The sequence below is a fragment of the Ahaetulla prasina genome, chromosome 11 (assembly GCF_028640845.1).
Source record: "Ahaetulla prasina isolate Xishuangbanna chromosome 11, ASM2864084v1, whole genome shotgun sequence".
Lineage (NCBI taxonomy): Eukaryota > Metazoa > Chordata > Lepidosauria > Squamata > Colubridae > Ahaetulla > Ahaetulla prasina.
Window position 1 is genome coordinate 7,098,807 of NC_080549.1, and position 25,401 is coordinate 7,124,207.

At 44.6% G+C, this 25,401-nt stretch overlaps 1 protein-coding gene across 1 annotated transcript in view; it reads left to right on the top strand.

Annotated features, from left to right (window-relative positions):
* The window catches only part of GRIA3 (glutamate ionotropic receptor AMPA type subunit 3), a 179,486-nt gene that overhangs the window by 144,118 nt on the left and 9,967 nt on the right, over positions 1-25,401 (top strand). The window contains exon 13 of the mRNA XM_058154573.1: positions 490-737. Within this exon, the coding sequence (XP_058010556.1) occupies positions 490-737 (248 nt within the window). The remainder of the gene's footprint in view (positions 1-489; positions 738-25,401) is intronic.

A 25,401-nucleotide genomic window follows, 5' to 3' on the forward strand; every position in this document is an offset into this window, starting at 1 on the left:
TTTCTCTCCCTCTCCTTCTCCTTCTCCCTCCTCTCCTCCCCTTCTCTCTCCTCCTCTCCTCCCTCTCCCTCTCTTCCTTCCTCCCTCCCTCCCACTCTCTCCCTCCCTCTCTTCCTCCCTCCCTGCCTCCATCATCTCCCTCTCCCTCTCTCCCTCCCTCTGCCTCTCTCTCCCCCTCTGCCTCTCTCTCTCCTCTCTCCTTCTCCTCCCTCCTCCTCCTCCTCCTTCTCTCTCCTCTCCTCTTTCCCTCTCTCTCCCTCTCTTCCTTCCTCCCTCCTCCCACTCCCTCCCTCTCTTCCTCCCTCCCTGCCTCCATCATCTCCCTCTCCCTCGCTCCCTCCCTCTGCCTCTCTCTCCCCCTCTGCCTCTCTCTCCCTCTCCTTCTCCCTCTCCCTCTCTCCCGCCCTCTCTCTTCCTCCCTCTCACTCCCTTCTTCCCCTCTCCCTCCTCCTCTCCCTCCCTCTCCTTCTTCCTTTCTCTCCCTCTCAGAGATCCAAAATTGCTGTCTACGAGAAAATGTGGTCATACATGAAGTCGGCAGAGCCCTCGGTGTTTGCCAAAACCACGGCCGACGGAGTGGCCCGCGTGAGGAAATCAAAGGGAAAGTTTGCATTCCTGCTCGAATCCACCATGAATGAGTACATTGAACAGCGAAAGCCCTGTGACACAATGAAAGTTGGTGGGAACCTGGATTCCAAAGGCTATGGTGTAGCAACTCCTAAAGGCTCAGCATTAAGGTGGGTGGAATAATATAACAATCTCCATGTTGTTATAGTATTCCACCTACCCTGATGTATTGTGTTGTCTTTTTTTTTTTCTTTTTTCTTTCTTGTGGATTTGAGGTAAACATAAAAAGTTTTTTTTTTAAAAAAAAAAACAACCAAAAAAAACAACAACAGTATTCCGTGGAGTTAAATACGATGGTAAATTACGGTTTTGTTGACCTGAATGCATCCATATATTATATTTTTTCCCCGCCCCTAAATGTTCTCTCCGTGTTGTCCCTCCGGATGTTTGCTGTTTGTTTGTTTGTTTGTTTGTTTAATTTGACCGTCCAGTGGCTTTTTCCCCCCCCTCTCAATTGAAATGTTCAACGCCCGAATTTAAAACCACCCTATGTGATGAATCTTAAATTGCATGCGGTGGTGTTCTCGTTGTGTTTTTCCTTTCCCCCCCTCCTCCTTTTTTCCTTCCTTTCTTTCTCTTTCTGAAGACAGTCTTCCCCCATCCTGCAGACTTCAGGGTTCTCAGCAAATGTTTGTATCCTTCCAATTTTACCCCGCCATTTGCTGTAAACCAATCCACGCTCTCTAGCGCCACCTCCCTGTGGGTTTTAAAAAAAAATGACGCCCCGCTTTAAAAACCCCAAACTGAAGCACTTTAAAACCAGAATCCACCGAACCAAAAAAAAAAAAAATAGAATCCAATTTAAAAAAAAAAAAAAAAAGACCAAATCAAAGAATTTTTTTTTTTCCTTCTTCTTCTTTCTGGCCAATTTGTCCTTCTGCTCCTTTCCTTCTGCGTTTCGACACCTTTAACCGAGCGTCGCTGCATTATTCTTACGAGTTATGTTTTATCGTTTCAAGAAATGCTGTAAACCTGGCAGTATTAAAACTGAATGAGCAAGGCCTGTTGGACAAATTGAAAAACAAATGGTGGTACGACAAAGGAGAGTGCGGCAGCGGGGGCGGTGACTCCAAGGTCAGCCTCAATGTCACCACAATCGGGTACCTTAGTCAAGAGTAATCGGCAAAGCTGTTATTTGATGCATCGGGGAGGAGGGGCGGGGCAGAGAACTTTGTCATGGAGACCGTCTTGAACCCATCAAGGTCAGGTCCCTCACTTGCCTTGTAGCTTCTTCCTTCGGACAGTCTCCTCTTCTTCCTCCTCTCTTTATTGAACTAACAGGGAGAACTTGCCCTACTGGGTTGGCCTCGGCTGGTCGAGGCCCACAATATGGACCGTAATAGCCATAGCAAACAGCACTTAGACTTATATACCGCTTCATAGTGTTTTACAACCTTCTCTAAGCGGTTTACAGAGTCAGCCTATTGCCCCCAACAATCTGGGTCCTCGTTTTACCCACCTCGGATGGATGGGAGGCTGAGTCAACCTTGACCTGGGATGGATGAATGAATGGATGGGGAAGGGAAGGGAAGGGAAGGGAAGAAGGAAGGAAAGTAGCTATAGCACTTAGAATTATATACCACTTTACAGCCCTCTCTAAGTGGCTTACAGAGCCAGTCTATTGCCCCCAACAATCTGGGCCCTCATTTTACCAACGTCAGAAGGATGGAAGGCTGAGTCAACCTTAAGCCCTGTCAGGATTGAATTCCTGGCAGTGGGCAGAGTTAGTCTGCAAAACTGCATTCTAACCACTAGGAGGGAGGGAAGGGAGGAAGGAAGTAAAATAGCACTTAGACTTATATACTGCTTCATAGTGTTTTACAACCCTCTCTAAGCAGTTTACAGAGTCAGCATATTGCCACCCCACCCCCAACAATCTGAGTCCTTGTTTTACCAATCTCGGAAGAGTGGAAAGCTAAGTCCACCTTAAAGCCGGTCAGGATCGAACTCCAGGTAATGGGCAGAGTTAGCAATAGCAACAGCACTTAGGGTTATGTAAACCATAGAACCAGAGAATGCTGTAAAGCACTATGATTCTCCGAATGGTTTACAGAGGCAGCATATCTGGGTCTTCATTTTACTGACCTTGGAGGGATGGAAGACTGAGCCAACCTTAAGTCGGTCAGGATTGAACTCCTGACTGTGGGCAGAGTTAGCCTGCAATACCGCCTTCTAATCACTGGGTCACCACAGCCCTTACGGCCCTTAAAAGGTTCAGGAACCACAGAAAAAGAGGAAGGTTACTGCAAAATCCCCATTTCCTCCCAATCAGCTAGGACTCGGGAGGCAGAGAAAGATGAGGGGCAAGGCCAGTCAGAGGTGGTATTTACTCAGGAAATACTCAGAATTTCCACTACCAGTTCTCCAGAACTGGTCAGAACCTGCTGAATACTATCCCTATCTCTCCTCTTGTTCCAGTAGTGGGTTTCAAATTTTTTTGCTACTGGTTCTGTGGGCGTGGCTTGGTGGGCGTGGCAGGGGAAGGATACTGTAAAATCTCCATTTCCTCCCCACTCTAGGGGAAGGATACTGCAAAATCCCCATTCCCTACCGATCGGCTGGGACTCAGAAGGCAGAGAATAGATGAATTTTAACTACCGGTTCTCCGAACTACTCAAAATTTCCGGTACCGGTTCTCCAGAACTGGTCAGAACCTGCTGAAACTCACCTCTGCCTTGTTCCCCTCCCAACGGGTTGGGTTGCAACTTTTGGTCACCTCCAGACACCATCCTCACATTGGTTGGAAGTTTTCCCAACCTTTTTGGAGGGCAGCAGGTGAGGTTCTCCTGGTGGAACAATGATTTAATATGTCTCTGTTTCACAGGCGGGCCAGACAAAAAGCACCCAGGAGCCCTCAAAGCTTGGGTCTGTAGTTCACTGCTATGTAACGCCCGCCTCTTTTTGTCCAATCTAAAAATCCTGCTGGCATTAAAATAAAAAAAGAACCTTAATAGAATTAATTCCATTCATTGAAAGGTAATGCCGCAAAAGACTCCGTTAAATTTTGGAAGATTGCAATGGGAGGGAAGGAGAAAAAAAAAAAGAAATAACAACCAACTTTCTTTTCTCTCCCCCCTCCCCCCCTGCAAAGAAAAGAAAGCATAAGCCCTTCTTTCTGTAGTTAAGCAGCCTACTTACCGCAAAATTATGGACAGCAATTAAAACCACGCAAGGAAGTTCGCGTGGTTCCCGCGTGGATCTCCTCATAAAAAGGGACTTCTATCAGCAAGCCTGGTAATCATTTCCTTTAATCATATTTGGATAACTACAAAAAGTAGTTACGTGATTAAAACCAAGGAAGATGCATGTTAATTTCTTTCTGTTTGCTAGGAAGAAAATCCAACTGGGAGAGGAAGGAAACAGGGGTGGGCTTTAAAATTTTTTAGCAAGGGGTTCTCTGCCCAGTTGCTGGGTGGGCGTGGCCTAGTTGGCCTCCTGCACCGGGGGGGAGGGGGGTTTGCCCTCCTCAGGTTCTGGAGGCTTTCCTTGAGCCTCTGGGAGAGCGAAAACAGCCTCCCCAGGATCCGGAGGCTCTCTGGAGGCTGGAAACAGCTCCATTTTTCACCTTCCCCGGGCCTCCGTGCGCGCCCTGCACTTACCTTCATCCAAAATGGGCCACGTGGGGACTCCTGGAAGGGGAGGGGCAAGGTGGGCAGGACTAGCCAGGAGTGGGATTTGGGGGTTCTCTGAACTGCGCAGAATCATAGCTAGAGGTTCTCCCGAACCCCCAGCAGCCGATATCAGTATCCATTGGCACTCAAAGAAATAGTCTTTCTTAGCTTAATCTTTTCTGTAGTGGTTCCCCTGCAACTAAGCAAAACATACTTCCAACTGGCTCGTTCCTTCCACTATACAGGTAGTCCTTGACTTATGAACACAATTGGGACCAGATTTCCATCACTAAGCAAAGCTGCTAGTAAGGGAGCCACACACCTTGTTTTACGATCTTTGTCTGGATGCTTTGGTTGTAAGCAGAACTGCTCCAGGACCACCGACCATATTGTTCAGAAAGCATCTTATTTTCCCTTCCTTTGGCAAAAATAACAAAATTCAATTAATTCAATGAATGAGGGGGTCCTTGGTGCCTTCTGGGTTTGCTTGTTTTCTTGCAGATGTTTCATAAGCCAAACTAGGTGACATCATGAGTGCTAGAAGGCAGTGGGGTTTGTTGAATGGAAGAGAAGGAGAATGGGATGAAGAGGAGGAGGAGGAGGAGGAGGAGGAGGAGGAGGAGGAGGAGGAGGAGGAGGAGATGATGATGATGATGATGTAGGGTCCTTGGTGCTCTCTGTGCTTGCTTGTTTTCTTGGAGATGTTTCATAAGCCAAACTAGGTGACATCATGAGTGCTAGAAGGCAGTGGGGTTTGTTGAATGGAAGAGAAGGAGAATGGGATGAAGAGGAGGAGGAGGAGGAGGAGGAGGAGGAGGAGGAGGAGGAGGAGGAGGAGGAGGAGGAGGAGGAGATGATGATGATGTAGGGTTCTTGGTGCTCTCTGTGCTTGCTTGTTTTCTTGGAGATGTCTCATTACCCAAACTAGGTGACATCATTGGTGCTACTAATAAGGAGTTTTCTGTCAGTTTATATTTTGGTAGCTTTTGGTGAATCTTTCAGAAATTCTTTGGTTGGACCATTTGCTGTTGGCTTCTTTGGCAGTTTCTTGATTGGGGTGTTGTTTTTACTTGATGTTTGTCTGATGTTAATTTTGGAGTTCATCAATGCTGATATGGGTGCTGATTGCTAGCGTAGAGGTGCTTGGTTCTTTTTGTTCTTTTTTGGGTTGGGTGATAAGTCTTTTTTCTATAGTCTATATAGACACTGTTAATGTCTAATCCGATGGATGTTGGCAAACAGATATCGTTCGCCGACCCTCGTAATTCGCGTGATGAAGTGAGCGGGGAAATAAGGACTTTTCTCTCCTGATTCCATCGCTCCAGATTGCTTTTCTTCGCGTGCTTGTTTGTTTCGGCCGCGCAAAGCTGCTTTTAAGAATGGACAGCCTCATTTCCAGACTTAAAGCTCAAATCATCCAGGCTACCTCCCCTGGGAATACAATATGGGTCAACCCGTTTCTAGACTCATCAAAGGCTTCAGAGCAGCCCATTACAGTTGTGTAGGGAGGTGGCGGCATCTCTCCTTTGTCTTAATTAATATAATATAATATAATATAATATAATATAATATAATAATATAATATAATATAATATAATATAATATAATATAATATAATATAATATAATATAATATAATATAATATAAACAACAGAGTTGGAAGGCACCTTGGAGGCCTTCTAGTCCAACCCCCTGCCTAGGCAGGAAACCCTACATCATCTCAGTCAGATGGTTATCCAACATTTTCTTAAAAATTTCCAGTGTTGGAGCATTCACAACTTCTGCAGGCAAGTCATTCCACTATTAATTGTTCTGTCAGGAAATTTCTCCTTAGTTCTAAGTTGCTTCTTTTCTTGATGAGTTTTTACCCATTGCTTCTTGTTCTACCCTCAGGTGCTTTGGAGAACAGCTCGACTCCCTCTTCTTTGTGGCAACCCCTGAGATATTGGAAGACTGCTATCATGTCTCCCCTAGTCCTTCTTTTTATTAAACTAGACATACCCAGTTCCTGCAACCGTTTTTCATATGTTTTAGCCTCCAGTCCCCTAATCATCTTGGTTGCTCTTCTCTGCACTCTTTCTAGAGTCTCAGCATCTTTTTTACATCGCGGTGACTTTACTGTATCCTGTCAAAAAACATTTTTTTTTAAAAGCCACCAGGTTCCCATCCCTTCTACTCTCTCAATGGATTGCAAAAGATTCATGTTCCTCTTTGAACAATAGCTGTAGTTTTTGCCCAAGGTAGCTTCAGTTAGTCAGTTGCGATGTTATATCGTTTCCTTTGCTGGGCTGTAATGTCTTCACGTGGTGGCTCAGTGGCAATGAAGGGGTGCCATGGCTCAGTGGCTAAGATGCTGAGCTTGTTGATGAGAAGGTCGGCAGTTCAGTGGTTTGAATCCCTAGTGCCGCATAATGGAGCGAGCTCCCGTTACATGCCCTAGCTTCTGCCTAACCTAGCAATTTGAAAGCGCGTAAAAAATGCAAGTAGAAAAATAAGGACCATTTTGGTGGGAAGGTAACAGTGTTCTGTGCACCTTTGGTGTTTAGTCATGCCGGCCACATGACCACAGAGACGTCTTCGGACAGCGCTGGCTCTTCAGCTTTGAAACGGAGATAAGTACCGCCCCCTAGAGCTGGGAACGACTAAAACGCATGTGTGGGGGAACCTTTACCTTTAATGTCTTCCAATTCCTGACTTCAAAAGCATTAATTCCCAACCTTTAAGTAAGGCAGCTCAGTTGCAAATATTCAGGAGAGATTTCTTAGGCAAGGAAGGTTAGATTTCTCATTCTTTTTTCTTTTTTCTCAGTGAAAAGTGTTTATCCTCAGAGGAATAGCTCTCGGACAGAGAGACAATAACCTAGCTAGCTGTTTCAATTTTTTTTTTTGGGAGGAACAATGCAAGATTACGTAAAAATATTCTCATGTGTATAATAATCTTGCAGTCCTACATGCCGTGGTGTCTTCCAGCTATTTTGGACTACAGCTCTCGTAAGTGGTTCCCACTGGCCAAGATGACTCAGTTAAAAGGAAATTGAAAGGCCATAATACCTAGAGGATGGCTGGATCGTTGGACGCTGAGCTATTTATATATCATTTGCTTTTATTTAACTTGCTTCATGCTGTTCTTCTCTTTGTGGCATTTTGAGCTGGTGTCCATAGTCTGATGTGAAAGTTCAGTTGAAAAGTAGACTATTGATTAAAAAAAAAAAAAACCCAACACATAACTTGCCCTACGCTGATGATGCCACCTAGCCTGGTAATGAAATGTCTACGAGAAGACAAACACCAAGGACCCAATGATTCAACTCTGAATTATATGTCTTTGTGCTGCCCCCCATTCACCCACACGTCAGGGTTGGTGTAGAGAGCTTTATTCAGTCTCTGTCAGGGTTCCGATGAATGCCCTAATTAAAACCTGAGCCTTGAGCCGAGCTTAAAAATAAATCCAGTTTTTTATTAGGAGCTTCATGTTGGCACATTCCCAAGTGAAGTCAGCTCTGGCCGTACATAATTTACGGCCCAACCATGACCCTGTTTCCCCCCTCACCCCAGGATGTGTCATCAATCACATCCGCCGACGGAGCAATTTTGTGGGTTGCAGAGGTCACTCCCCTCCGGCCGCTGTGGGTAACCCTGGGATACAGCCTTGAGAGAGATAAGTCTGGAATGTGCATCTGTCTTTGGGTGCCATGCCGTTTTGCCGGTTTCCCATCCCCCCTGGCCTATGGCAACTCACGAGCAGGATAGGGATGCTTTGCTAGTTAACATTCTGTTCCCTCAACAGTACCATTTCAGGTTTTCCACTAACCCCCAGCTGCAAGCTTAGCACAGTAATTGGCTGGCGACCAAATAGATAGCCAGCCAAAAGCAAAACAAACTTATAGCCAAACCAAAACAGTCTTGAAAATAAAAGTTTTTCCTGGATAGGGTCCAAAACCAAACAGTTCAAAATCCCCTCCGAGGTTAGGGGCCTCCACTGAGGTTTGTCAACAAGTCCAGTGGTCTGAGTTTCAAGGCTTGCAAGAAGTCAGAGAAATAGTCCAAGCCGGGGGGAGGGGTTGTTTTCATCAAAGCCACCCATGAACAAGCTCCAGATTAACCTTCCAGGCGATGGCCAATGAGTCCACCCAACAGATAATCGGTTGCTCCAAACACAAACTTAAATGCTCTCTGCAACTGAATTAAATTCATGAGCTGCAGAGTTCCAGAAACACAAATGACCATCTGGCCACGACCCACACATGTTGCTTCCAGCAATGCTTCCCTCAGCCTGCCATGCTAAATAGCCCCTCCTGGTGCAGCCCATTAACAGGGGTAGGGCCTTTTCCCCATCAATCTGGCAGATCTCCGCCTCTCCTGCCCCGCATGCTCTACCATCTACCAAGGCAGGCAGCTCCTCCACCTCTTCCTCATTGGCCTGCGAGCTCTCCCCAGCTGAGACATGTTCTGCTGGCAGTTCAGGGTCAGCAATACCGGACATGCCAGGAATGCTCTCATTCTCGCCCAAAGCAGTGGTGGGATTCAAGTAATTTAACAACCGGTTCTCTGCCCTAATGATTTCTTTCAAAAACCAGTTCGCCAAGGTGCTCAGAAAGTTAACAACCGGTTCTCCCGAAGTGGTGCGAACTGGCTGAATCCCACCACTGGCCCAAGGCTGCTGAGGAAGATGTGGAGGAGCCATCATCCACAGGAGACTTGACAGTCTTGTCCAGGATGATAGCAACTTATAGCAGTGAAACCCTGATGAAAAGGACATTTGTAATCCTTTTATGGGCAGTCCTCATTTTACAACCATGATGGAGCCCAACATTTCTGCTGTTAAGGAAGAAAGTGGTTTTAAGTGAGCTTTGCCCTGTTTTTACGATGTTTGTTGCCACAGTTGTTAAGTGGATCCGGCTTCCCATTGAGTATGCTTGTCAGAAGGTCACAAAAGGGGACTGCAAACCGTCATAAAATATAAGCCAGTTGCCAAGGTTTTGATCATGTGACCTTGCGGGATGCTGCAATGGTCGTAAGCGTGGAAATAATTCACTTTTTGAGTGCCGTTGTTAACTTTGAATGGTCATTAAATAGATCATTTTAAGTCGAGGACTATTCTGACTGAGGCTTCTTTAGAAAGTAAACAGCACAAACTTAGTCCCGGCAAACATCTTTTATTCATACGGCTGTGAATTATCGTCATTCACAGTCCGAAAGGCTTCATGAACAGTCTTTCAGGGGAATGTTTATAAACACCCACCTTATCTCCCTTGGAATGCTGCCAGAGAACTAATTTGCCAAATGCAGGGCAAGGCCAAAAGTAGCACAGAGTCAAACAGAACTTTCCAAAGCTTGAACCGACCAGATGAACGAATTGCTTCCTGCAAAAGCTCGCATCCCGTTCACTTCTCTTTTATGTCTTATGGGAGGGGCCAATCATCTCCAAGCCTTACTCCCAAGTCGACCCTGTTTCCTTAATTGTTCCTGTCTCCTGGCAGCTCTGCGCATGCACACACTGGGAATAGGCTCCTGCTGTTCTTCTGCCTTGCTCCGGAGAGAGCAAAGAACTATCAGATGGCCTTGGCCCCCTTTCTGCCTCCAACTCAGAGCCCTGTCCAAGCCTTCCCCAGGCTCCAGGACCGGCCCACGTTCCTCCCCAAACTCCTCACTGTCCTAATCTGCTGCCAGCTCTGCTGGCCGCTGGCAAGCCACAACAAGGACTACTTGTATAGCCGTATCCACATTTTCCCCTATCCTTCCTATGTGACAGGCTGTAAATAGGGCTGAATGTATGTGTGGTGTTTTCATCCACTCTCTCCTTAGAAGGAATTCTGTATCTTGCTTTTGGGTTTCATCCTCCCTGCCTTTCTTGCTTGGCATTTTATAATGTTGCACCTACCTACACAAATCCTTTATGTCAGGTTCTTATTGTGACCTTAAATAAGCAATTCATAACCCACATATTTCCACCCACTCGGCTTTTGTCATCGTTGTGAAGTATTGGCAATAATAAAGTGACAGGCTGATTAGCTGCACTGCTTGAGGGTTCTGAAGGGGAGAAGAATCCAGAAACTTCTTGTTGTTAGTTGCGAAGTCATGTCCGACCCATTGCAACCCCATGGACAACGTTCCTCCAGGCCTTCCTGTCCTCTACCATCCTCTGGAGTCCATTTAAACTCATGCCGACTGCTTCAGTGACTCCATCCAGCCACCTCATTCTCTGTCATCCCCTTCTTCTTTTGCCCTCAATCTTTCCCAGCATTCGGCTCTTCTCCAGTGAGTCCTTCTTTCTCATTAGGTGGCCAAAGTATTTCAGTTTCATCTTCAGGATCTGGCCTTCTAAAGAGCAGTCAGGGTTGATCTCCTCTAGGACTGACTTCTACACATTCTACACATGGGCAGAATAATTATTTGTGAATGTTGGCATTATCCATGCTGTTGTCTGCTTGGACTTCAGAAAGGGCCAGGTTCCCACTCCCCGTTTGGGTGGGTGGGAGTGAGATGACAATAACAATGTTACAACCCAGTGGTGGGTTTCAAAAATTTTTACTACCAGTTCTGTGGGTGTGGCGTGGTGGGTGTGGTTTGGTTTGGTGGGCATGGCAGGGGAAGGATACTGTAAAATCTCCATTCCCACCCCACTCCAGGGGAAGGATACTGCAAAAATCCCCATTTCCTCCTGATCAGCTGGGAATTGGGAGGCAGAGAATAGATGGGGATGAGGCCAGTCAGAATTCTTACTACCAGTTCTCTGAACTACTCAAAATTTCCACTACTGGTTCTCCAGAACTGGTCAGAACCTGCTGAAACCCACCTCTGTTACAGACCCCTCCTTAGTTCTAAGTTCCTTCTCTCCTTGATTAGTTTCCACCCATTGCTTCTTGTCCTGCTTTCTGGTGCTTTGGAGAATAGCTTGACATCCTCTTCTTTGGGGCAGCCCCTGAGATATTGCAACACTGCCATCATGACACCCCTAGTCCTCCTTTTCATTTCACTAGACATTCCCAATTCCTGCAACCGTACTTCATATGTTTTAGCCTCCAGTTCCCCAAATCATCTTGGTTGCTCTTCTCTGCACTCTTTCTAAAGTCTCAACATCTTTTTTACATCGCGGTGTCCAAAACTGGATGCAGTAACCCAAGTGTGGCCTTACCAAGATACTATAAAGTAGTATTAGCACTTCAGTTTTAGCTTTCTGACTTAGATGTATTGTTATGTTAAAAGAAGAGGTGTCTGTAGCTTCTTTTGGGTCTAAGCCAGCGGTCACCAACTGGTGGCCCGTGAGAAATTTTTGGTGGTCCCCAGAAAAAATGATTTGCATTTTTTATATTGCACTAAATCAGGGGTCCTGAAACTACAGCCCCTGGGACAGATAAGTGCAATGAATGCTTGCGTTGCTGCAGAGAGTCTCCCCCTTCGGGGTCTTCTTGTGTGGGTCGGAGGAGGGCATAAATTCTTACTTGGGGTCTGCTTCAGCCTCCTGGTGTGGGGCTTTGGGCGAATGCTGGAAGGAAGCGCCGCTTCACGAAGAGCCGGAGGGCCTTGTTCCAGTGGGACTGCATCATGGCCTGGAACTGCCTGACCATCTCAGCCCGCTGAGCCTCCAGGCGCCGGTACCTGGCCTTGCACTCCTGCAAGTCTTTCCTCTGTTTGGAAAGCCTATGCTTGTAGTCCTCAGTAAGGTGCTTCTACTGAGTCTCCTTCTCGGTCAGATCCAATTTGAACTGAGCTGTTTTGCCAACTCTTTCTTATAGTGGCTGCTTAGCTCCAGCAGCTGCTTCCCGTTGGGGCCCTAAAGAGCCCCGGCAGGCAGGTGAGGAGTAGCAAGTAGAGGCTGACAAAGCGCCCCTCGACATGAGTGAGGTTGAGTTGAACACGCCCACCCAGTCACATGACCACCTTGCCACGCCCACCCAGCCGGTCATTAGGCAAATCACATTAGTGGTCCACGGGATTTAAAATTATGAATTTAGTGGTCCCTGAGGTCTGAAAGGTTGGTGACCCCCTGGTCTAAGAGACCCAGGTTAGAAATCTTTAGATTTTCCATTTTGCTTGTGTTCTACTCAGTAGCAGGATTATAGCCCTTGCATTGATAGAATTTGAGCATTCGTGCTTAATTCAAATTTTCATTTCCACTAATGCGTCAAAGCTGCAAATTTAAGCACAGTGATCTTGGAGCCAGCTTGGGGCTAAGTTCTCAGTGCATGGCATTGCAATTGTGTGATTGTTTCTTCCTGTTAAAATAACCTATTCCTAAGGGAAAAAGTGTTGGCTTTGTATGAATTGTCCACTTTGAGAACGAAAAATGAGTAACAATTTACCAAGTGGCAACTTCGTCTTAAGTTCCCTGAGATGGGCAAACTCCCCCTGGGGAGAATTTAATTGTTCATATTAACCTCGCTGCGGTGAAGCTGGAGTTTATTGAGATGAATCTTATATATATAATTTTTTTTTAAAAAAAGTTGTCTAAAAAGTATTCGCTCATTCAAGCAGATTAAAGAACATTCTCCCTGGAGCATATCAGGCACCAGAGGAGAGATTAAAAAATAAAATACAAAAACGCTTCGTCAAATCAAATGTCACTTATGCAAAAGGATAAGCTGGGACACAAAAGAAACCTTTTCAGAGTAATCAGGTCATCCGTAAGATTCAGAGAACCAGGAAAGTGTGCTTAGGAAACACCTTGATAAAAAAGGATCCTCTGGTGGCTCAGACTGCTAAGACAGTCTGTCATTAACACAGCTGCTTGCAATTACTGCAGGTTCTAGTCCCACCAGGCCCAAGGTTGACTCAGCCTTCCATCCTTTATAAGGTAGGTAAAATAAGGACCCAGATTGTTGGGGGCAATAAGTTGACTTTGTATATAATATACAAATAGGATAAAGACTATTGCTTAACATAGTGTAAGCCGCCCTGAGTCTTCGGAGAAGGGCGGGATATAAATGCAAATAAAAAAACAAAAAAGAGGCATAATATCAGAGGTGGGTTTCAGCTGGTTCTGACCAGTTCTGGAGAACCAGTAGTGGAAATTTTGAGTAGTTCAGAGAACCAGTAAATACCACCTCTGACTGCCCCCGCCCCATCTATTCTCTCCCTCCCGAGTCCCAGCTGATCGGAACCAGTAGCAAAAATGCTTTTAAAAAGTAAAAAAAAAGCTCCGATGATCACAGCTGTGCCGTGCAATTGTCAAAGCCTTTTTTTAACCTTTTAAAAGCATTTAAAAAGAATAAGAGAGGAGGGGGGAAGAAAGGAGGAAGGAAGAAAGGAGGGAAGGAAAGGCGCGTAAGAAAAGGTTGCTGTGAAAGAAATGGAGAAACGACAACCCCGAAAATATTCAAAGAATAAAAATTGAAATAGTAACCAAAAAAAAAGAAAGAAAGAAAAGAAAAGGAATGAAAGGGAATGAATATGAATAGAAATGGAGAAATTAGAAAACGAAGAGCGAAAAAAGATGTAATTTGATAAAATAAGCAAAGGAATATTAGGAAAGGAATAAAAAGTTAGGGGAAAAATATATTTTGGCAAAAATTATAATTAAGAAAAATATATTTGAATAGTTTGAGCCAGCAGTGTGCAGCAGCTGTTAAAAAAGCCAACACAGTTCTGGGCTGCATAAACAGAGGGATAGAATCAAGATCACGTGAAGTGTTGATACCACTTTATGCTGCCTTGGTAAGGCCACACTTGGAATATTGCATCCAGTTTTGGTCGCCACGATGTAAAAAAGATGCTGAGACTCTAGAAAGAGTGCAGAGAAGAGCAACAAAGATGATTAGGGGACTGGAGGATAAAACATATGAAGAACGGTTGCAGGAACTGGGTATGTCTAGTTTAATAAAAAGAAGGACTAGGGGAGACATGATAGCTGTGTTCCAATATCTCAGGGGTTGCCACAAAGAAGAGGGAGTCAGGCTGTTCTCCAAAGCACCTGAGGGTAGAACAAGAAGCAATGGGTGGAAACTGATCAAAGAAAGAAGCAACTTAGAACTAAGGAGAAATTTCCTGACAGTTAGAACAATTAATAAGTGGTACGACTTGCCTTCAGAAGTTGTGAATGCTCCAACACTGGAAATTTTTAAGAAAATGTTGGATAACCATCTGACTGAGATGGTGTAGGGTTTCCTGCCTGGGCAGGGGGTTGGACTAGAAGGCCTCCAAGGTCCCTTCCAACTCTGTTGTTATGTTATGTATAAGATAAGGTCACTACATTGTTTATGAATTGTGTTTGTGTGGAGGTGGGGAAACAAAAAATCAATAAAAACTTGTATTAAAAAAAACATTTTTTTACAACTTATTTGCCCGAATAGGTTGTAAAAAAATGCTTTTAAAAGTTAAAAAAAAAGCTCTGTCGATCACAACTGATCAACACAACACCCCCGCCCCCGTGTGCTGTTCTACTTACCCCATGCATCCCTTTGCCATGCATTGCGCACTTGTGTACACACCTCGCATTTGGCGTGCGATGTGCATGTGCAGCCAACGAACCAGTAGTAAACCGGTTCAGATTTCACTACTGTTGGACACCCCAATCTAGGTCCTTCACCTCCAGGTGAGAACCAAAAGAAGCTTTGGAAAGACCCAAAGATCATAAGGGTGCCAACTCATCTGAGCCATGCTTCTGCTGAATTGTAAAAAGTTGGAAGACCGATTAAATAATCAGCCCGTGACAGTTAACACTGTAGGCCCATAAGCGCAAATCCTCTACGTGATTTTCACTTGAAAGTGTTAGCTTCCCTAAACATGAACCATGTTGGTGTGTGGACGACTATTCTTCTGTTGTGGCCTATCGGCCACCAGCCCCTTCAGCCCCTGAATCAGAGGAGAAGGAAGAGGCGTGGGAGTCAGGGTCAACATCAAGGCAACCTGGGAGCTCTGAGGAGGAAGAGGGAATGGAGCTGGCAGAGAGAGAGAAATAGAGGTGGAGCCTGGGCCATCAGTCAGCCCTCAGATGGAGAGTCAACAGCCCCCAGGTCTGAAGGTGGCTGATGGGGAAGAGGAGGAACAGCTGGGCCCAGTGCCTGATGCACAGATGTGCAGAAAGCAGAGGAGAGGAGAGCAGTGGAAATCTATGGGCCAGTCCTTGGGACGGAAGAGCCACCACTGCTACAAAATCCCCACCCTAGCTCTGGGGATAAAAGGCAGAGGGTGGAGCTGAATAGATTTGGCAGAGAACTATTCATCTCCCTGCTGAATGAACCTGTTAGCCTGAGGCGAAAGAAATATTTTTGCCGGGGCTGTTGGCTCTCCTATTAAAGGAATCATTGCTTCAACTACAGAGGGTTTGCCGTGTGTGGGGAGCTGGCTCAGACCAAGTGGACCCTGCCCTAATGCAGGAATAATGTTAGAGGAAGAAGAAGAGAACGGCGGGTCGGCTATGCAGAAGGCAGAGGAGAGGACAGCAGTGGAAATCTATGGGCCGGTCCTTGGGACAGAGGAGCCACCGCTGGTAGTGAAGCCCCACCCTAGCTCTGGGGATAAAAGTCAGGGGGTGGAGATGAATAGATGTGGCAGACTTGTGTTGAGAGAGAAACTTTTGGCTGGGGCTGCTGGTGCTTCTGATAAAGGAATCTTTGAGGTCACTTCAGAGGGTTTGTCATGTTTGGGGAGCTGGGTCAGAACATCCACAGTAGTTCCTCACCATCTGGCAAACTGTCATTCTTAAGAGGAGTTAACCTTTTCCTTCTAGTCTGGAAACATAAAACACCTTTTTTTCTGAGCAATCATGAATAATGGATGCACAACTGGTTCTATACACCTGGCCATTAGTTTGCTTGGTTTTTATTTCACGGCTTCCTCCTTTTCTCTCAGTTGAAAAAGTTCTTACCTGCAAGCTTGTTATATATTTTTTTGCTGTACAGTACAGATCTGAAGTCAGACATTTTACAGTATTAATGGGCTGAAGAATCATTGTCGATCCGTTTCCTTAATTGCACAGAAAGCAATTGAGTACAGTCGTACATTCTGTCTCTTCCTTTATATCAACGCAAGACAAATTGTCCGAGGGACTTTTGTGTTCTTTTGAAAAGGTTTTCCCTGAGACGGAGATTATGGAATATCCCAGACGAAGGTCAATTGGTAGATGGAATGTTTAAATATTTTAATGTTCCTTTTCTTGACTGAAGTAACGCATATTCACGTAAGCAACAAAAGAAAGCCAGCTATGTTATATCCTTCAAACAAATCTTGTTGAATCTCATCAAAGGCAATGTAGTTCACTCAAGAGCAATGCCTGCCAAGTCTCTTCTTTGTGCTGCAATTCTATTGAAATATTTCTGCAAAAGGAAGAGGTCTGAAGTGGTTGTTGTATCGCTGATATTTCTACCGAGCGAGTCAATGGAAATTTACCTTGCCTTCTTAACATTTGCAGCAATGCCAGGAAGCAGAATAACAGAACAGAATAACAACATCGTAGAGTTGGAAGTGATCTTGGAGGTCTTACAGCCTAACCGCCTGTTCAAGCAGGAGACCCTATACCATTCCAGACAAATGGTTATGCAACATCTTCTTAAAAACCTCCAGTGTTGGAGCATTCACTACTTCTGGAGGCAATGTTGTGTCTCGTTCGCTTCCCCCGCAGCCGGGCCCGTCTTATCTGCTTCCGAACGCTGAGGAATGTCCTAGCATGCCTCCCGGCCCCAGCCCTGGCTCCATGCCCAGGCAAACGGAGCAACTAGACCCCTCCCCCTCCCCCACATCATGTGAGCCTGAGGAAGGTCAATTAGCAACAGCTGCAGACTGGAGTGACCCTCACTTCAGGAGAATTGATAGGCGGCGTCAACAGAAGGAAGGGAGGGGCAGGCCTGGATAAGTGCTGAGTCATGGAGCCACACCCCATGGCCTATATAAAGGATCTGCTTTCTGGCATTCTCTGAGTCAGGCAAAGTCTACCTTATCTTGCTGAAGTCACTTCCTGGTCTCCTGCCTGCCTTGAGAACTTTGCTAGGACTTTGGCAGAGCTGCAGACTTTGGCAGAGCCGCAGAGGACTTTGGCAGAGCCGCCTGATTCGGATTTCCCTGACCCGGCCGTCAGCGGAGGAGTGGGACACGACAGGCAAGTTGTTCCACTGGTTAATTGTTCTCACTGTCAGGAAATTTCTCCTTAGTTCTAGGTTGCTTCTCTCCTTGATGAGTTTCTACCTGTTACTTCTTGTCCTGCCCTCAGGTGCTTTGGACAATAGCTTGACTCCCTCTTCTTTGTGGCAATCCCTGAGATATTGGAAGACTGCTATCATGTCTCCCCTAGTCCTTCTTTTTATTAAACTAGGCATACCCAGTTCCTGCAACCATTCCTCATAAGTTTTAGCATCCAGCCCCCTTAATCATCTTTGTTCTTCTTCTCTGCACTCTTTCCAGAGTCTCAAGATCTTTTTTTTTAATAACATGGTGACCAAAACTGGATGCTGATTGATGAAGCAGATTTTGTGAGACTATTGATGAAATGTTGTCACCTTATTTTTGATGGAGCTTGGACTAGTACACAATACCGTGACCATATCAAAATTGTACTAGGATTTGTTTTGAAGGGGACACATTGGCTCAGTGGTTAAGATGCTGAGCTTGTCGATCGAAAGGTCGGCAGTTCAGCGGTTCGAATCCCTAGCTCACCATAATGGGGTGAGCTCCCATTACTTTTCCCAGCTTCTGCCAACCTAGCAGTTCGAAAGCACGTAAAAAAATGCAAGTAGAAAACTAGGGACCAGCTTTGGTGGGAAGGGAACAGTCTTCCGTGTGCCTTTGGCATTGAGTCATGCCGGCTACATGACCACAGAGATGTCTTTAGACAGCGCTGGCTCTTCGGCTTTGAAATGGAGATGAGCACTGCCCCCTAGAGGCGGGAACGACTAGCACGTATGTGCGAGGGGAACCTTTACCTTTACTTTGTTTTGAAGATGAAGCAAAATCTGTCGATAGATCATTGTTTGCAACTGGGAGAGAGAGAGAAAACACTTTTTAAAAACAAATAAACAAATAGCTTAGTGTGTATTCCTCTTGCACCCTAGAGGCAAACAGATGCAAACTCCAGAAGGCTGGGGAAGAAGACAACAAACAACAGAACAAATTTAGCTGAAAAGTAAATTCAACTGAGAACTGTGCACTTCAGCCTTCCCTCTCCTGCATTCCTGATAAGACTTGAGTAGATTTGGTGAAACTTTTAAGAAGGGATATAAAAGATTTATAAAACCTTGAAACTCTACGAGTCTGTAGAGATTCTCAGACATCCAGGTCATGGTTATCCCAAAGGTGCTTTTTCAGGAGGCAACTGGACTTTCATCAAACGAACGTCTTCAAAAAAACAAAAACCAAGAAAATCCAGTTGCCTCCTGAAAAAGCACCTTTGGGACTTGAAACTCTACCCATTCCAGATCTATAGGACAACAAAATAACAGTGTTGGAAGAGACCTATGGGGGTCTTCTAGTCCAATCCATTCTCAGTCAGGTGACCCTATATTATTTCAGACAAATAGCAGACCAGTCTCTTTTTAAAAACCTCCAGTGATGGAGCACCCTCAACTTCTGGAGGCAAGCCGTTCCACTGGTTAATTATTCTCACTGTCAGAAAATTTCTCCTTAGTTCTAGGTTGCTTTGCTCCTTGATTAGCTTCCATCCATTTTTTCTTGCCTTGCCTTCAGGGTGCTTGGGAAAATAGGTTGACACCTGTGGCAGTCCCCAAATATTGGAATATTTTTTTTAAAGAACACCTATAAGATTTGGAGGGACGTGGTGGCTCAGCGGCTAAGTCACTGAGCTTGTCGATCGAAAGGTCAGTAGTTCACCGGTTTGAATCTCTAGTGTCGCGTAACGGGGCGAGCTCCTGTTACTTGTTCCAGCTTCTGCCAACCTAGCAGTTTGAAAGCACGTAAAAAATGCAAGTAGGAAAATAGGGACCACCTCTGATGGGAAGGAAACAGCATTCCGTGTGCCTTTGGCGTTGAGTCATGCTGGACACATGACCACGGAGACATCTTTAGACAGCGCTGGCTCTTTGGCTTTGAAACGGAGATGAGCACCACCCCCTAGGGTAAGGAATGACTAGTACATATATGCGAGGGGAACCTTTACCTTTTAAGATTTGGAAGGAAGATAGTATAATAAAAGAGGAAGAAGAGACGTTGGATGGATAGATGGATAGATACAACCATATTTTCAGAAATGTGCATGGTTCTAAAGTCGTCAAAGGTATATCCATGGCAGTGTACTTCGGAAATTTGTCTAGTTTCCTTTTAAATTCATCTAAATGAATAGCCATCCCACATCTTCTTTCAGAAAGTTTAATCTTGCATTGCGTAAAAAGGAACTTCCTTGATCTACACCAGGGGTCAGCAACTCGCAGCTCTGGAGCCACCTGTGGCTCTTTCATCCCTCTGCTGCGGTTCCCTGTCACTCAAAATATGAGTCACAACCACCAATGTGCGACATCTGCTGGCACATGATTTATTGAGCTTTTTGACTCCCGGTAGGCCAACCATGGATAAATCCAAGAAAAGAAAAGTTTCAGAAGAAAACGTAATGAAAACATATGCTAGTTTTGTGGCTGCTCAGGAAATAGGCAGGCACGGGAAAGTTTTTGTGGCTCCCGGTGTTTTCTTTTGTTTGGGAAACGGGTCCAAATGGCTCTTTGAGTGTTTAAGATTGCTGACCCGTGATCTACACCCTTTAGAAGAGAAGCTGTTCATCTGTTGTGCAAATAGAAGGATCAAGAAGATAACCTTTGATCAGTCTGGTTCACCATTGTGAATTTTCACTCAGGAAGCTCAGAAACATGGGTAGCTGCATCAATTGCTTTTTGTTACTTACCAAAGTACATCCTTCTGTATCCATCTAGCTTATTGCATATATATTAATCTCAGTGAATTCAGCCAAACAAGCTACTCCATCGACACTACATTTGCGATAGCCAGGAGAACATCAAAGGCTAAATGGATCAAAAGCTAAATTTTACTCCTGGGAAAACAAAACAAAACAAAACAAAGCCCCAAAAAATGTATTTCGTCACAAAGAAGGAATCTCATTTGCAGGCACAAAATATCTTGATGGAAAATGATGGAACAGAACTATTCAGAAAGATTGCTCCCCTTCCTAACTCATCAAGGAAATGCAGCTCTTCTATAGTTCATTTCCCCCCCCCTTACATTAAGAAAAGCACCACCGAGAAATCTAGACAGATACGAAGCTCTACGCCATTCGATTGAAAACTCGGCAGACTTAATTGAGATTTCGCCTTTCGGGAGATTGAATCCTGATGAATGGCTGCATTCAACTGCTGCCTTTGAAAAGGAAGTGAATAAGCCATCAGCAGCCAATGTTTGCATGCAGAAGCCCACCCCACTTCATCTCTTCCCAAAAAGGATGGAAAGGCCAAACAACATCTGTTTCATAAATTCACAGGCCGTCCGAGGGTCATCCAATGTTAGCACCCCGATGCAATTTCAGATCATCTCCTCCAGGTTGCTGTACCCCACCACTCGGGGGGTGGGGGGAATAGGGTTGTTTTTCCTTGTGCTTAATTGAGAGCAAGACAAAAAGAAGAAGGTGCCCTGACCCGGCTCCCCAAACATGACAAACTTTCTGTAGTTGAATTCCTTTATTAGGAGCGCCAGGAGCCCCGGCAAAAAGTTTCTCTCTTACCGCAGGCTAACGAGACTGTCCGGCAGGGAGATGAATAGTTGTCCGCCACACCTATTCATCTCCGCCCCCTGCCTTTTATCCCCAGAGCTAGGGTGGGGCTTTGCTAGCAGCGGTTGCTCTTCTGTCTCAAGGACCGGCCCATTGATTTCCACTGCTCTCCTCTCCTCTGCCTTCTGCGCATCCACGCATCAGGCACTGGACCCAGCTGTTCCTCCTCTTCCTCATCTGCCACCTCCAGACCTGGGGGCTGTTGACTCTCCATCTGGGGGCTGATGGACAGTACAGGCTCCGCCTCTCTCTCTCTCTCTCTCTCTGACACTTCCATTCCCTCTTCCCCCTTGGAGCTCTCAGGTTGCCTTGATACTGACCTTGACTCCCATGCCTCCTCCTCTGATTCACCTGCTGGAGGGGCCACGACAGAAGATAAGAACAGCCAGGTGTACCCAGAGAGTTCACAAGCATAGACCAGAAGGGCAAAAAGCCCCTTCGGATGCTCTCCTGCTGCTACAAAGTCTTTCATGAAATAATGTTTTGAAGTTAGTTCAGCAACGCCGTAGCAAATGGAGAAGAAACAGACTGAAAAAGACCGCGTTGGAACTCTGACTCTGATTTAACTGTCAGAGATGAAGAGGATTTAAAAAAAAATGGGGAATAAAGGAATAAAAAAGAAAAAATATATAACAAAATTCAGAATAATTCAACCCTGGAAGTGGAGCACCTTAATATTTTACCTGAGAACTTTTCAGAATTAATTGGTTCTGGTTTTCTTAACTTTTTACTTCTTCTTCATTTTTTAATATTTTTATTAAGCATTTTTTAAAAACAAAAAGAAATTCTGACACTGTTTTCTTTTCTTTTTCTTTTCTTTTCAAGACGTACACAAGACGTACCGTTTTGCATCGGTAACCAATACTTATGCATTTTTTCCTCCCTTATCCTAATGTATCTTTCATACATATATTTCTAATATTAATTATTTTATTTACATGTATACATAGACATAAACGTGAACACAATTTCCTTTCAGCAATTTTTGTTTTCTCCTATTTGTTCTTATGTTTCCCCTCCTATTTCAGCCATTATTTAATCTTTCCTTATCTTTTTTTCTTTTTCCTCCAACCATTTATACCATTTCTGCCATACTAGGTAATATTCTGTTTCTTTTCTTTTCTTTTCTTTTCAAGACGTACACAAGACGTACCGTTTTGCATCGGTAACCAATACTTATGCATTTTTTCCTCCCTTATCCTAATGTATCTTTCATACATATATTTCTAATATTAATTATTTTATTTACATGCATACATAGACATAAACGTGAACACAATTTCCTTTCAGCAATTTTTGTTTTCTCCTATTTGTTCTTATGTTTCCCCTCCTATTTCAGCCATTATTTAATCTTTTCTTATCTTTTTTCTTTTTCCTCCAACCATTTATACCATTTCTGCCATACTAGGTAATATTCTGTTTCCTCTTTTTTTTTTTTTATTTACATTTATATCCCGCCCTTCTCCGAAGACTCAGGGCGGCTTACAGTGTATAAGGCAATAGTCTCATTCTATTTGTATATTTACAAAGTCAACTTATTGCCCCCCCAACAATCTGGGTCCTCATTTTACCTACCTTATAAAGGATGGAAGGCTGAGTCAACCTTGGGCCGGGCTTGAACCTGCAGTAATTGCAGGCAGCTATGTTTTAATAACAGGCTTCTTACAGCCTGAGCTATTACGGCTTTTCTTGTATCTCCTTTGTAAGCTTATCCGTTTTCGCACATTCCAAAACTTTTCTAACTACATTACTTTTTTACTTCTTAAAACAACCAAAGCAAGGAAGGTCCAAGCCCATCATCAACTCTGTTCAACGCAGCCAATGCTCTTCTTTTGTCAAGTCCAATTAACCAGCAATAGCATCTGCTTATACAGGTAGTCCTCTTCTTACGGCCACCAATGGAAGCCGAATTTCTGTTGCTAAGTGAAGGCAGGTCAAATCAGCCATGCCTGGGAATTTATAGCTTTCCCCCCCGTTGACTTTGTTTCTCGGATGTTGGTTGGGAAGGTCACAAGTGGTGACCATGTGACCTCAAGAAACCGCATGCATCAACGCATGCCCGTTGCCAAACACTCCAATTTTGATCCCAGGAAGATGTTGCGACGATCGTAACTGGGAGGACCAGTCATTTTAGTCCCCCCTTTTTTTTTTAATTGAAAAAGTTTTAAAAAAACAAAAAAGCATTTCCCCCCCCCTTTTTCCCCCTCCCTCCCAGAAAACCACTTCCCCTCCTTCCCCCGGCTTCCGGGTCAATCACAAGGTATTGTTATACATAAACCAAACATAGAGTAAAATTTCCCTTCTAATCCAATTAACCTCATCCAAATCTTTTCATCTCCCAACCCCCTCCCCATTACATAAAATAATACTTCCTAATTATTCAAAGGCAATCTGATATTTCTTAATCTGATATCTGTTTTGTAGATAATCAATCCATTTTTTCCATTCAATTAAATATCTTTCCTGCGTATTGTCTTTTAAAAAAGCTGAGATTTTAGCCATCTCAGCCAAATTAATGACTTTCAATATCCATTCTTCTATTGTAGGTACCTCTTCTTTCTTCCAGTATTGTCCAATCAACAGTCTTGCTGCTGTTATTAAATTCAGAATCAATTTAGTCTCAATCCCTGTACAATCCGTTATAATTCCCAAAAGGAAAAATTGCGGCAGGAACTTTATCTTCTTCTTCAGTACATTTTGAATAATCCACCAAATTCTTATCCAAAAGGCCTTAATTTTCTTGCAAGTCCACCAAATATGAAAATATGTAGCGTCATCACAACCACACCTCCAACATTTCGCTTGGATATCAGGATAGTCCCTTTTTTTTCCAGTGCTGTGGTAACGTTGAACAATTGCCAGATGAAAAGTTGGCCTGCAGTTCTGCCCAGCCTTGTATTTCATTTTACTTTTTGGATTGCAAAAGGAGACTTCATAATATTGAGATGGCCTAGAACATCAAAGAAAAGGATTGTTGTTTTTTTGGTGTTTTTTTTACAGATTAGCAAGTTTTAAAATCTGGAACCGTGAACCGGTCTTAATTTTTGATAGAAATTAACCTTCTGTGAACTCACCTTTCATCTTATCATAGTCTAGTCCGGGGTCACCAACTTTTCAGACCTCAGGGACCGTTAAATTCATCATTTAAAATCCCGCCGACCTCTAATATGATCTGCCTAATGACCGACTGGGTGGGCATGACTAGGTGGTCATGTGACTGGGTGGTCATGTGACTGGGTGGGTGTGGCCAGCTTGATATCACTTGTGTCAAGGGATGACTCGCCAGCCTCTATTCACCCCTCCCCTCCCAGCCACTCCTCACCTGCCCGCCCGGGTTCCTTAGGGCCATAACAGGAAGCAGTTGTTGGAGCTAAGCAGCCACCATAAACAGCTGCCTCAGTTCAAATTGGATCTGACCGAGAAGGAGGCTCAGCAAAAGCACCTCACTGAGGACTACAAGCATAGGCTTTCCAAGCAGAGGGAAGACCTGTGGGAGTGCAAGGCTGGTTATTGGCGCCTGGAGCCTCAGCAGGCTGAGATGGTCATAAAAATAAAAAGAAGGCTATGATGATCGTGCGGCTCAGCTGTGATTGTCAGAGCCTTTTTTTTTACCTTTTAAAAGCATTTTTTTACAAACTATTCGGCCGAAAAGGTTGTAAAAAAATGTTTTTAAAAGTAAAAAAAAAAAGGCTCTGACTATCATGCGGCTCAGCTGTGATCGTCAGAGCCTTTTTTTACCTTTTAAAAGCATTTTTTTGAAAGAAGTTAGCAGGCAAGCGAGCAAGCGTACGATCGGGCGATTGGGTGGGCATGGGCGAGGGCCCTAGGAATTTTTGCTACCGGCTCTCCGAACCACCCGGCGCCATTGTAACCGGATCACCCGATCCAGTCCGAACCGGGAGCATTTCACCCCTGCTTTAAACCCCTTCTCAGTGGGAACAGGATATCATGACATTGTGACTATGATTGGGAATCTCTGCACAGTTCTTGTGCTGTACATCAATCTCTATCCAGGGTATATTGCCCCTAAAACCTGAGAATAAACAAGCCCGCAAAACCGTAAGCTAATTTCTTTGTGCCATTGGGAGAGAGAAAATGTTTGATCTTTTCTGTTGATCTTGTGTAGAGAAATCTGGATATTCTTGAATTTCCCGACCAAATAGCTCGGTTGCAGGAGAAGGGATGGCAGAACCTAGAGGTGGAGTGAAAAGAGGAATCAGGCTAGAATCCCAACGTTAGTCACAAGCAAACGAAGTTCAGCTCTCCTTAAATTCTGTGGGTCTTTATCCAACTCCAACCAAGTGCTAACCCTTAGTTGGGAAGATTCTTCTGCTTTTAGCAGTCAATGATTTCACAGGATCTTCGTGTGCAGACCAAGACAGGGTGGTGTAAAAGCTGATCTGAACCCAGCCAGCCTCTTTTGTTTTTTCTGTTAGCTCAATAAAGGAAGCCTTTGAGGATAAAGTCTGTCTCAAAGCTACCGCAGGCTGACCAACGGTATCCACCG